Source organism: Pan paniscus, chromosome 8, assembly GCF_029289425.2.
Source record: "Pan paniscus chromosome 8, NHGRI_mPanPan1-v2.0_pri, whole genome shotgun sequence".
Taxonomy (NCBI): Eukaryota; Metazoa; Chordata; class Mammalia; order Primates; family Hominidae; genus Pan; species Pan paniscus.
Genome location: NC_073257.2, coordinates 110,138,385 through 110,152,651, shown reverse-complemented (window position 1 = coordinate 110,152,651; position 14,267 = coordinate 110,138,385). Strand labels below are relative to the sequence as shown.

The 14,267-nt window shown below is 39.2% G+C and overlaps 1 protein-coding gene across 20 annotated transcripts in view; it reads right to left on the bottom strand.

The window, feature by feature from the left end:
* Window positions 1-2,685: 2,685 nt before the first annotated feature.
* R3HCC1L (R3H domain and coiled-coil containing 1 like) overlaps window positions 2,686-14,267 on the bottom strand; it is a 112,919-nt gene continuing 101,337 nt past the window's right edge. For 12 of the 20 annotated variants that reach the window (XM_055093257.2, XM_014346607.5, XM_063607506.1 and 9 more), the window contains 4 exons: window positions 13,078-13,148; window positions 12,075-12,170; window positions 11,431-11,571; window positions 2,686-3,495 (listed from right to left, as the gene is read on the bottom strand). In XM_055093257.2, coding sequence (XP_054949232.1) covers window positions 3,428-3,495; window positions 11,431-11,571; window positions 12,075-12,170; window positions 13,078-13,148 — 376 coding nt within the window. In that variant the 3' untranslated portion in view covers window positions 2,686-3,427. Of the gene's footprint in view, window positions 3,496-9,989; window positions 11,572-12,074; window positions 12,171-13,077; window positions 13,149-14,267 lie in introns of those variants that run through there. The other 8 variants (XM_063607508.1, XM_063607507.1, XM_063607502.1 and 5 more) reach the window with 1 other exon arrangement.

Here is a 14,267-nt window from a genome sequence, read left to right as displayed (position 1 = left end):
GCACACATGCTTCTCATGACTGCCCATCTACATTTCTCCAATCAGACATAAGTCTGCTTCCCAGTCAGCCTCCCCAGGCTTAGAGCTGAAACACGGGTTAGAAAGGTTAAGGGGTGAAGGATAGGGGCAAGAAGGTAAAGTCTGAGGATTGTAAACTTTTATAATCAAGGCTGCGAAGCCAAAATAAATGGTAGCAGATGGAGCAGATTTACAACAGCACTACCCCCACCACATCACAAGAGCTACCCCCTCCTTAGGGAGTAAAAAGGGACATGTTCCGGGGAACCCTCTGTGAATACAAAGAAGTGCTTTCTTCCTTATCCCCGACCTTCCCTCTCCTCAACTCCCTCATCTCCTTCATTAGGCAGAGGGAGCACTATATTTTGGCATGGCAGTTTAGGTAAACAAGGGAAGGACTGATTTCCTGTTGGATCCAGCAGACATCCCCCAAACAGTAACAACATTATGCTCACACATGCAGCTAATGGTCTGTGAAAGAATGTGCAGCTAGCAGGGGAGCATGTGGTGACTGATGACTAGATTCAAGCAGGGAAGTTACCCACAGCTGCTTGCTGGATCCAGTTTCTAAGAGGGACCAAAAAAACAGGCCAGGCAGCCAGCCACCGGCTCTGGTCTCAGCCTTGCTGCCCACATCACACGTTTGATAGGTGCAGCCAGTTCTAATTCTTGGAAAAGGCCATACAAGGGTTGTGCTGTTACAACTCTGAGCTGAAAGGGAAGGACATGGGAAGACTGGTGGCTGGCATGACTTATAACTAGATGAGGAATGTTAACAGAATACCAACCACCAAATTCCAGGTAGAACCAAAAATGTCAAAAGACTTTCATCTCAGCATACTTTAGCCTCAGAGAAACTAAGGTGCTAAGAATGTCAGCTTACTCTTCAGAAGCCTAACTTACCTTTATACTACAAAGACTTTCACTCTATGAAGAGCATATCATAACTAATGGGAAATGTACTTTTCTACTAAATTCCAGGTAATCCTGAGATTTAGATGTTCAACACATATGCACAGCAGAGTACATTAGCTGTCTTCCTGAATATCTAACAAAGGCGCCAGTGGCAGCTACAGGGTGCTCTCCAGCTAACTCAGCTTGAGAAAGCATGGCTTGGATGTGCCCAAGGATTTAATTCCCATCTGGAAAAGCTCAATATAGTCTGTGCTGGGCCATAGCAGGAGCTCTTACCTCCAGCTAGCGTACATCAATCCCAACTACTTGAATAATGTAACTAAAAAGCACATTCTCTACTAATGGTAGAAGCAGCAACACTCCATAATTTTCAAGTGTAGGCTTAAAAAAAAATCCTTTCTCTGGGTCTGGTTATAAGGATAAATCTGAAAGTTAGAGGTGGCTGACTATTGGCTGAAAAAAAGGACAGGCTACTAGCATACAGCATTAGAATGAGAACCAAAATAAGTTATTGAAATTACGAAGATTACAAGAAAACTGGGAAATAAACATGGGGCTATATGTTACCATTAACAATGCCTTTAAAAGCTAAAGTGTAGCCAGGAAGAAGCATCCTCACAGGCAAGTGACAGGAGTAGTCATCTCTTTTGTACTGCCCAAGGTCACTCTTGGCCTTGAAGAATCAAAGCAGAGCAAAGGTATAACTCAGAGGTATACCATTCAGTATGAAGTCAGACTGCAATTCCCTGCATTTCCTTTCAAATGGAGCTGCACTGTTCAGACCTATCTTAGAGAAGTCTGTTCCATGAAGACAGAGAGCACTAGTCTTGTTGCTATAGGCCAAAGAGAGGGGCACTTGGACAAAGTACTAGTGGAGAGGGTCAAGAGAACAACTTACTTAATCCCTAAATTTGGCATGGAGTCACTGAACATGAACAAAGGACACTAGTAGAACCGACCACGAATGAGGAAAACAATGCTGAGGAACTGGGAGAAGGTTGTAGTATCTCAATAGCAGCAGGGATAGTTGGGTAAGGATCAAGATCCAAGGCCAGGGTCATTTGAGAAACATCTGAATAGAATCCTACTCCACCATGTTCTAGGTAATGCTAATAATTCATCATCGTCATGGGCACTAAATCATTAAAAGATGAGGCTGTTGCCCTAGTTGAAAGCACAGTGAGCCACTATTTCTTGCCACCTCAGCATCCTAAGGTCTAGTGCTACCATTTCTTCAGTGCAGAACTACTTTCCAAAAACACTGAGAATGCAGACATGAGATGGATAAAGCCTGAGTTGATGGCTTTGACTTGTCCACATCCTTTAGGACATCTCTCACTGCCCAGAGGTGTTTATTTTATCCTGGCTGCTTGTCATTGTAACGGATGGTCTGGTGCTGCTTGCCAAGTACCTCTGGCATAGGTTGAGAAGATCATACCAAGAACACGCTGGTGTGCCACATGTCTTCTTCAGGGTATCAGATTTGCAGAGATAGCAGAAAGCAAGAAAAAGGTTGGAATGAGGGTGTACAAGGAAGATATGAAGGGGAGAGAGGAGCTACCACATACCAGTCCCAGGATAATCACTTTTGTAGTATACTGAGGCAGAGATATGATCAATTCTCTACTCACTGGGATTCAATAAAAACAACAGATCCATTTAACTTATGCACAGCCTTATAGGCATGAGGATAAGAAGAAAGCTGCTCTCCTATTTCTTTGTTGGAATGACAAAAACCAACAAACACCACAGTGATATATGTCATAAAATGGGCTTTAATGTTCCCTCTTACAACATGGTATTACTGCTTACACTGGGACTGGCACACAGCTCCCAAGGTTGGTTTACTCTGAGGAATGAAGCTGGTATCCCCCCTGGCTGCAGTGCAGCTGGAGCGGTCCCAGGCACTGAGCTCAGTATAAACTTTGGAGTCTAAATACCCACATCTCCTGTAGTTCACCAACTTTGGAGTTCTGGAACCGGCAGTGCAGATTCTGTGTATGCCAAGTAAACCAGACACTGTTCTGCCTCTTTGTACTAACTGCTCTCTACCCACCCCCTACTCTGCCTCCAGTATTACTCTGCTTTGTGAGATACTAAGGAATGGTCTGCCTCTGCAGGGCCTAAATCTCCCATACTTGCGGTTTGAATCCTCTGTTCTGTTTTGTATTTGCTTTAAATATCTTGGAAGTGTGACCCACGCTAACATGACTTGCCCTGTCCAGGGAACTCTTGGAATTCACATCTCCCACGTTTCTTCCTGGCTGATGGCTCCCTACTACGCCCACCACAGTAGGGTGATTCCAAAGAACTGCATTTAGGAGTGAAGACAGGAGTCTGTCTTCCTTCTATACCCAGTCAGTCCTTGTCTCGATCACTTTATCTCTTTAACATGCACATCTGCATGTACATAGAGCTCTGGAAGGATCATCTTATCTGAAGGCTATGGAAACATTTTCTGATTCATGGAATTATCCCTTTCATTGAGTGATGTTCAAACTGTAGACTGGTCTCTGCCTTCCCAGATGTCTTCCCGTTGCTTGGCTTCCAACCGCTTTCTCTCTGTAAATAAGAGCAGTATTAACCACAGTTGTCTACTTCATATAACCAATGACTTTCCCTTAATCCAAATTACAAGGCAAACTTTAGTCATGAGACAAGTGGATATCCTGGTCTCTCTTACCTGATAACAAGAGTTAATTCCTTTAATTTCCTAAGTGCTTTGTAAGTGAAAATGATACTACTGTAAGTCATTACATTTACTACTATATAATAAAAAATATCTGAGGCTAATAGAAGTATATGGAATAAGTCAGAATCTAGTAGGGACTCAGATTCTAGTCTTGCTAATACATATTTAAATTCTACTTTTCAACTATGTTTAGTGCTTCAACACAATTGCCCATTATTCTCAGCTTACTGATCTTTACAAATATTTCAGTAAGTATCAAGGATATGTATTGATATTCTTCTATTTTGTTGCTTAAATGGAAATGGTAGCCCCTGGGCTTTACTCTTATCTCCTCTCTAAAACTTTATTGAAAAAATATTTCAGAGGCAAACCACATTTCAATATTTTCAGAGCACCTCCAGGAGCCAGAAATCTTCTGGAATATACAATTACAATATGGAAAACTAAAACTATTTCTAAAAACAAAAAATATACAAATCTGGATAATTCATCTTCAATTTTTAATATAGAAGCTTGGTTCTCCATAACACTTTCACCAAGGTCTGAGAAAATATGGACCATACAACAGTCTGGTGACCCAAGCGCTCCTTTAGGTGCCACAATACCAGTTCCAATTGCATGGCTAGTCATTTATCTTGACACCATAAAATGGGGATAAGCCTACATCATAGATGGTAAGCCTAAATGCTTCCTTCTTACTGTTCCAAATTGATAATGCCTGTATAAGGTTTAGCAAGTCATGAACCAGGGAGATTACAGAAATCGAGATGAATTCAGAATAAACACTTGCTATTCTGATATACCTTTCCTCATCAGCAGAATCCCTTACAACATTCCTATACTGTATTTGACTGTACTTTAAGGGCAAAGAAGTTAGTTATGAAGCTGACTGGCACTTGGAAATGTGAGAAAAAGAAATTCACTGCTATTTGGGCACCATCTTGTGGCATTATCTGAATATAGCAGCAAAGTTATAAGAGGCAAAAAACAGTGGTCTGCAAATTGCAAAATGAAGGCTGGTAGAGAGTGCCCTGGAACTGAGGCAGGCCTTGAACTGCACTGGGGTTCTCTAGGAGACAGCACAAAGGATAACTGGTTTGTCTAATGGATTCCAGAATTTCTTAGGAAGGCAGCATGGTCTTGATTCTTACAAACATGGAGAAGTTAGGAGGAGATCTAAAGGCAATGGATGAAAGCAATCAAAATCTGGTTCTACGTCCCAAGGAAAAATGAAGAAACCAGAAAAGTAAATTATTAGAACTCCAATTTTTCAATAAGGTGTGAAACTTAAATCTTTAAGAGTAATATGAGAAGAGATCCGAGAGCAGTAGAAAAATATAACAGGCCCATAACACACAATTCCAAAATCAAAACAATTCTGAAAACAAAGTTATTGCTTTCTTTAAAGCTTGGGGCCAAAATTAATCGATGGAGGCAAATCTAACTTGAAAGGATACGAAGCTATTTATAGTCTTTACATATCCCTTTTAGTGTGAACAGTCACACACTCTGCTGCAGAAATATTAATGTGTCTGATTTTGGCGTTATAAGACAGATACCATATTACCTTTCTAAAATCTGGAAAGTTCAGAATTCTGAACCTTTTTTTTTTTTTTTTGGAGATGGGGTCTCGCTCTGTCACCCAGGGTGGAGTGCAGTGGTGTGATCTTGGCTTACTATAACCTCCGCCTCCCAGGTTCAAGCAATTCTCATGCCTCAGTCTCCTGAGTAGCTCTTGAGTAACAGGCACATGCCACCATGCCTGGCTAATTTTTTTGTATATGTAGTAGAGACAGAGTTTCGCCATGCTAGCCAGAATGGTCTTGAACTCCTGAGCTCAGGTAATCTGCCCACCTCGGCCTCCCAAAGTGCTGGGATGACAGGCGTGAGCCACTGTGCCCGGCCTGAAACATTTCCTAACACTTTCTAATAAAAGTAAATAGATTCTAATGGTAAGCCATATGAAAAAACTAGTAAGAGTAGGAAGACAAATTGAGAAGCACAAAGAAATAGTGAAAATGTGAGGTGTAAATTTAGAAATACAAGAACATGAATAGAATAGAGAAATGTAGGTCAGGATAGGAAATAATAATTTCTTTATTTTAAAGATGAGGAAACAGAAGCTCAGAGAGCTGAAATGACTTGCCTAAGGTTACACAGCCAGTGAAAGAACTGAATCTGGGACCCAGATCCTTAATTCTTCACCAGCACACTTTCTACTATCCTGACATCTGAAAATATCTACAAGGGAAAAAATATGAAAAAAATTGTATAAACAGAAAGACAAAGAAACATGTCCCTTTATTAAAGAGAAAGGAAAGCAGATAATAGCTGATAAACTGCATGAAACAAAGCTCCTACTAACTTGACCTCCAACAATTAAAAGAATAAAGAGAAAGCCCAACAGTAGACACAAGGGCAAGGAATTAAGAAAAAATAGAAAATTCAGCACAAAATGATTGACCTAAAACATTCACATTGGCTGGCCCTGAAAACTTTCATTCTCCAATATAATAAATCAATCAACAGAAATGATTATATTAAATGAGTTGCCTGCAATCACGGTGCAGTCAAGACTTTACATAAGAGAATGTAAAGCGTTGAAGATTGTAAAAGGGCCAGTTTGGTGTCATGTTTTAAAAAAAGCAGAGAGAGGATGTAAATTAAAGACTTTCAAAATTTATTCTAGATCTATGAAAAATAATCACAAAATCTACTGTAGTCACATACAGAACAATAGACAACATGCTTTGTGAAGAACGCGTCTGGTCAAACGAATCTTATTCCCTTCTTTTATAGAGTGACGGACATAGTAGATCAAGGAGAAGTAATCTAAATAACCTCTTAATTTTAGCAAAGTTTTAGATTTTAAGTTTACTAAATATTTATATAATCATAATATATGGAAAAATACAGTCTGAATCCCATAAGGGGGCATTTAACTCTAGAGAGTGGAATAATTATCAATGTATTAAGTGTTAACACAAGGAACCATGTACTATTTATTTTAGCAACAGCTGGTGACCTGGTCAGTTAGTTAGTCCTAGGTTAACATTTTCATCTCTGATCTAGGCAAAGGTAGTAGGTTTATTAAACAGCAATTGACACCAAAAAATGAGTAAACGCTACATCACAGAAAAAAAGTCACATTAAAATGAAAAAAAAAAAAATGTGGTTAGAAATGAACTTCAGACATCAGGGGAGAAAAGACACCAAGAAAATACCCTAAGACCTAGATTATGAATCAGCAATGCCACACTGCCCTTTAAGGCAGAATAATGGAAAGTCTAAAGAAGGTTTTCAGAAGGTATGAACTGTGATTAAATTTATTACTATCTTATAGAGATGGTTTGAAGTTCTTTGTGATTTAATTAATCAAACTAGGTGAGCGGGCTACTGTTTACTTACTTTGCCTTTCAGGCTTGTGACCCAAAAGATGGCCTTTCAGAACCAGCCAATTAATCACCTACCTTCAAGAATAAAATGAAAATAAATTAAAATAAAATTGTAGCAGGCTTTGAAAATGAGAAGATAGCTTATTCTGAGAGGTAATGATATCTAAGTCCAGTTTTAGGTGGGAATCAAATATCTGGATGAGTGGAACATGGGAAAATTTTATATACATTCCTGAGTTTGGTCTTTATTTTGTTTTTTATTTTTTTGAGATGGAGTCTTGCTCAGTTGCCCAGGCTGGAATACGGTGGTGCAATCTCGGCTCACTGCAACCTCCGCCTCTCAGGTTCAAGCGATTCTCCTGCCTCAGCCTCCTGAGTAGCTGGGACTACAGGTGCGCACCACCATGCCCGGCTAATTTTTCTATTTTTAGTAGAGACAGGGTTTCACCATGTTGGCCAGGCTGGACTCAAACTCCTGACCTCAGATGATCCGCCCACCTTGGCATCCCAAAATGCTGGGATTACAGGAGTGAGCCACCATGCCTGGCCCTGAGTTTGGTCTCTAAAATGTGGTTTTAGGCTGGGCACAGTGGCTCAGGTCTGTAATTCCAGCACTTTAGGAGGCCAAGGCAGGAGATCACTTGAGTCCAAGAGTTTGAGACTAGCGTAGGCAACATAGAGAGACCCCATCACTACAAAAAGGAAAAAATTAGCCGGCATGGTGGCACATGCCTGTAGTCCCAGCTACTCAGGAGGCTGAGGTGGAAGGATTCCTTATGCCTGGGACGTTGAGGCTGCAGAGAGCTGTGATCGTGCCACTGCACTCCAGCCTGGGTGACAAAGTGAGACCCTGTCTCAATAAATAAATAAATAATCAAAGTAGAGTGAAAAATATAGCAGAAAAGTACTTAAAACTCAAAATCACAAATTCAAAATTCTTAATTAGGAAGGTTTCACATTCTGGGTTTTATAAAGAAAAACATGGAGGACTTAGCATTCAGAGTAGAGTCAAGATTTACAAAGAAAAATTAGAGTAACCAATGTCATCCACGTATTTGGTCAATGAACATGTACTGAGTATCTTTTTATGTACCAGGCACTGTTGCCAGACAGCAGAACTCTTCAAGCGGGAGAAAGAAAGGCTGGGAGATTATTATACCATATTATAACAGGATGATATATAGATTTCAATTCCCATGCTAATTCTGATAAATTGGCAATGGTCATGTCAAAACTCACCAAGAAAGAATGTCATGACTGATTTAACAATATCTGCCACTTGTAATGGATGGAGAGTAGCAGTATATAATACGTATTTGTCATTACAAGCTCATATTATAATGAACATTAAATTCTTAACAGTCATATCAACAATCATATCCTGAATTTGTAAAGCACTTTTCCAAACATTTTTACATATGTTAACTTATTCTGTGCTCAAAAAATTCTCCATGATTAGGTAGGCTGAGGAGTACTTTCGCTTTGCTGGAAACCAGGGGGCACAGAGAGGTATAACTGACTTGCCCATGGCCACGCAGCTAGTTAATGGCAAAAGCTCTATTAGAGCCCAGATTTCCTCATTTCTAAACAATCTGCCCCTAATCTTTAGCGTTAAAGTTGTTAGAACAAAATAGTATGCAGATATTCTCTATTTCTACTAAGGAAAAAACAAGAGGACACTGGTTTAAACTATCATGCAGATTTAAGTTAGACCTAAGGAAGATTTTTCTGACGGTGAAAAGCTGCTAACCATTGGTACGGATAACAAAGAAGCTTGTCATATTTTGTTCCTGGAGACTTTAAAAAATGTTTTATGTGAGTATTTTTTTCTGGGAGAAAATGTCAGTAACTGCAAAAGTCCTTTAAGGGGGATTACAGTATTACAGAAGAAGCATGGGTTTTAATCAGCGGTACCTAGATTCAGATGCCTTCTCTTTCAGTTTACCAGCTGGGTGACCTTAGGCCAGTTTAACTTCTCTAGGTCAGCTCTAAACTCAAGATGGTATCACTGGTCACAGAGTTATCATAATGCAATATCATCATAACTTGTAAGTTATGATGGAGTTTCCTTCCTGTCCTTTTAATCAACAAAAACCATTTATGGTTTTTAATCTTAAAATCTTCAGAACTGAAGTGAGAGGAAAAACAACTGCTTAAAATACCTAAAAGAGGAACATATTTTCTTCCCTACTCAAGGCAGATTATCTTCACTAGACTGTAAGGCTTAAGGAGAGGAACAAAATCTTGCCATCTTTCTAATTCTCCTAAACAGGGAACACAGTGCTCTGCACAGGGCAGGTGCTCAGTGAATGCCAAATGGAGCTAACAGATGATTACAGGAATTTTAAAATAAAAAGAGTAATGACAAAAATATGCACTGAAATCTGTGCTGGATTCACCATATAATGATATTTCTATTATTACTAACAAAAACAACAGCAGCTAACACTTACCATATAACTCATTATAGGCCTATAGAAACAGGAGCAAGAGAGTACCTATGGTTTTTTGAAGATGACTAAGTATCCTTCATGGATTAACTTGCTTGAGCTCTGTTTAAGGATGAGAAAACAGAGGCCTCCAGAAAGTAAGTAAGTTACTTACCTACCCTCTCAAGGTCACACAGACAGTAAATGGCAGACCTAAGATGTGGACCCAGGAAGTGAGATTCCAGAGTCTAATACCTAAAACAGTAAAGTTTCCACTGAAAAAAAATATTTAAAGCCTGGGCTCCATGCAGGCAAGCATATAAGTATCTGCCCAACACAGAAAGATGCCAGAAAGAAATACATCAGGAAATCTTCCAGATGCATTTCCTCAGATATAAAGAATGGTAGCACGCTGGAGCATAATAAAGAGTCCTCATAATCCATACAGCCTCAGCACCAATAGGTAGGAGGAACTTATCACAGTGGGTCTCTATTCACAAATAAAGGCCTTCTTTAGAAAAGCAATAGGGTACCCGCTTAGTCAACAGAATCATTTTTAATTGCATCACTGAAATGTCCTTTGCATAGCCAGACATTTAAAACAAATACTTCAAGTGGAGCTGCATGCTGATGCACCTAGAGAAAGAAAAGGGAATACTCAAGATGATATCCACGCAAAACCACTGCTGCAGGATCTGTAGAGATACAGGTGATATACACCCACAGAGAAGCATGATAACATGGCAAAGGGAGTCATATCCCCTTTTATAGATATCACTGTTATCACACAGAAATCATTTTCTTCAGAGACAACCAATTAACAAAGGGTTAAGGACACTGTACATTCATCTTTAATCTAGTTCTGTTATTGCCATCTATAAAAACCCAAGGAATCCGGTTATGTTTCTATAGTCTGTAGGAGGCCTTTGAGTAAACAATGATTGGAAAACATGGAAACTGCCTCATTATAATCATTAAAGTTTCAAAAATTAGTTGGGTTCAACTCTGAAACTCTAGCACCTGCCATGACACACTCTGTCACTGGTTATCTGGCCAGTGCAGCTGGGAGTCCGCAAGCTGCCTGCTATCACCAAAGCAGAGAGGACAGGAAGTATTAATGGCCTTGTTAGACCAGCAATAAACAAGGAGTTTGAAACTTCAATTCGTTTAATGGAAAAATGAAGTTACTTTTCGGTAAGTGGAATTTTCAGAATAAATTGCCTTCATAGATTCCAGGAATTGTGGGCTAAGGCAATGAGACTGTCTAAAGCCTGAAGGTTGATAAAAAGTACTTAAGTGCCACACCAGAGTCCCAAGCCTTTACATACAATTCAACAGCCTGTAGAGGAGAGAGAGATTTTAACTTCAGCTCCAAACTATAAGAAAGAAAAATTCTGCTTGTGGATCAGGGGAAATATTTTTCTGAGAACTCTTGGATACTGGAAAATAATCAGAAGACAGGTAAATCTAGATGTACTCTAATGGAGCCACTCAGGACTGTCTTAAAAAGACAAAAATACCTCCTACAGTTGTTACCATCAACGTCAGTTGCTGGCTTTTCCTAAATTTGTCTTCTACCTCAGATCTAAACCATTTGATAACATTAGGGCAATACCATGGCAATCGTGGCCCAGTAAAACCATAGCAAATGTTTTCTGCCTAGGACACTATCTGTTTTCACAGGAAAATTTTTCTCATAGAAAAACTGTAGGAAAAGCCATGGATGAGCTGAGAAGACCAAACCTATCTCTTGGAAAACAACAGTAGGAGCGTGGATTAGAATGTCTTGGTGCGTGAAACAGGCAGACAATCCTGAAACATCTTCTCCTGGACGTAAGGCATGAAAATTTCTATACACTTAGGAGGCTTCTAGGAAACAGAAACGACAAAAATGGAATGGGCTTCATTCATTTTTTTTTAAACACATGCCTTACAGTGAGCTCTGAAGGGCCTAGAGAAGAACACCACCCTTTCAGCTCACCTCTGGCTTCTTGCAGTTTCTTGAGCTCTGCTTCTCGTTCGGTTTTGCTCTGCTTACTTCGAACCCCAAGGGCACTGATGACTAACCTTCTGGCTAGGGCTGCTGAAGTCTCAGGACGCTCCTTTGCTGGCTGGAGGAACTCTGAATGGAAGAAAGGAAGGGAGTAGGAAGGAGTCAAGAAGAGAGAGCACTCTAGCTTCAAGTGATTTAACTCAGTAATTAACATACAAAGTAGACTAACAAGGGCTGCATCAGCAGTAATTAATACAAGTCTGATAGATGATGATCAGAGGAAATTAACATGGCAAAGCACAAACAACCCTGGCTTCATTATCTGCATTAACAAAGTATCTTACAGTGACTCTATCAGGCAGCTAAACACAGAGGTAAACTAGGTAGGGATGTCATTAGAAACTGATTGCTGCATTGCCTGCAGTTAGTTCTCACACACTCCAAGTGGCTGCTCAGATGCCATATTTCTAACATGGTCATTTCCCTTTTATTTATTTTTTCTTAAAAACATATTTCTTTTAACACTAAAAATAAAAGTGATATGTCTTTAGATGTCTGGATGCTATAAAACTTCTGGAAAGAACAATAATACCACCATCAGCAAGAAAAAAACCCAGAGATTATAGACTCACCAGCATAAGCTCTAGCTTTGGCCTTGGCTGCTCTTGTGGCCTGTGACAAGGGACGAATCTTCACCATGGTGTGTTTAATACCCAACGCATCACGAGCTGCAAAGAGGAATAAAAGGAAGCAGAAGACATGAAGTAGAGTGATGCAAAGGAAAAACTAGGGATAGCTCTTAGTATTTCCTAGATGTTATGCTTTTTTTTCAAAGCAAGCAAAAGAGACAAATCTAAAGATCAACGTGGCAATAATTATTTTAGATCAGGTATCAGCAAACTATGGCTCCATGACCAAATCCAGCCAACCACCTGTTTTTATATTTATTTACAAAGTAATTTTATTATTTTACTGAAGCAGAGCCATGCCCATTTGGTTTGTATATTGTCTATGGCTGCTTTCTTGCTCCAACAGCAGAGTTAAGTAGTGACAGAGACCTGATGCTCCACAAAGCCTAAAATATTGTATTTACTGTTTGGCCCTTTATAGAATAATTTTGCAGATCCATATTCTAGGTGGTTCAGATAGGAACTAACGTTTCAATATCTCTATTTTCTTTGAATGCCTCTGCATCAGATCTATCATGAGGCCAATGGTATATGTAAGAAGGCCCAATCATATATTCAGAGGGTATGTATTATAATTTCTCACTAGACAGGTTAAAGGGCTAATTAAATTCACTTGTCTAGGATGGAAAAAAAAATCACCAATATTTTAAGAGCCCCATTGGATTCTTCAATCTCTACCTTAATCTGTTTACGTACTATCATGACAGACAGTTATGTGTACAAATAACCTTGGAAGGTGTTGACTCTATCTCTCCAAATACCACTGGACTAAGGTGAAAGGTGAGAATGGGTACCAAAGTACCTTACCTCAAAAAAACCACTAACTGCCCTATTACCTACACTGGCTGAATAAGATGCCAACTTGCTCAAATAGAAGGGAAATAGAAAAAGTAGCATGAGAAAATGAACAATAAGAAAGGAAGATTGAAAGCCACTGGGTGAATACCTGTAATTGGACTGGAGAATACTCCTAGGGCATGTGTATCATCCACCCATTTAATATCAAATCCTTTCTTTCTGCAACACAAAAAAACAATTTTATTTCCTAAAATAAAATTTACTTTTATGAAACATCTCACAAATAGAATCTCATAAAGCATTTCACAAGATAGAAACACTCAACGAGTGCACAGGTGGAATGGGGATAATGACACAGAAAACAGCTTGGAGGACAGAAGAAGCCATTGAATTTTAAAAGCAATAATACCATCATAAACAAGTACCCAGGAGTATTTTACGTTCTCAGCCATTTTATAGACATCAACTAATTAATCCTCACAAGTCCCTTGGGGATGTAAAGTATTTAATGCACTATTTACAAGAGATGTTCTTATGGGCAGGGAATGAGAAGAAATGGAAAGAGGAAGCAGAGGAGGGGTAGAATATAAGAGGAGTAGGTAGGCAGGGAAGGTCACCTGGATTTAATGCAAATGTAAACTCTGTCCTTGAGGACAGAGACAGAAAGAGAAGAGAATGGGGTAGGGGAGATTATACTGAAGATGTCATTCAATTTTTTTAAAAAAGTCAAGTAATGGGGAAAAAAGGGGGCAACTATAATCAGAGAAGCTGATCTATTCTTCACTTGTGCAGAAGGGAGGTTAAAAAAATAAGAAAAAATTAGAAAGAATTATGTGGCAAAGTCAGAAAAATTCAGGATGAAAGGAATCATGATAAGAGAAATATCAGACCAGATTAGAAAGCATCAAAAGAATGAACATTTAAGTACTAGAAAAACACTTTTATTTTGGAGAACAGCTACCTAGTGAGCACAAGGAATGTCAGGATGATGACATAACAGTTATATTTTTCAGCTAAGAGCTTAAAAATGCTCATGGACTCAGGGTTCTGCCACCTTGAGACCCTGGGCAAGTTTAACCTCTCTTGAAGCTAGGTCGGCTCATCTGTAAAAACGAGGAAAGTATGTTCCCCACACAGTTGTTGTGAAAATGGAAATGAGATCATCCATGACAAGGCAAAGAAGATGGTGTTGAGCACTTCATGGGCATCTAATAAATTAATGGTGTTCATTACTTTTATTATTAATAGCAATGTTCATCAATATTAATATTTTCATTTTTATAAATCACAGATGGGTTCTAGAGGGCCTTTTATACTTCAAAATTTCATAATCCTTTA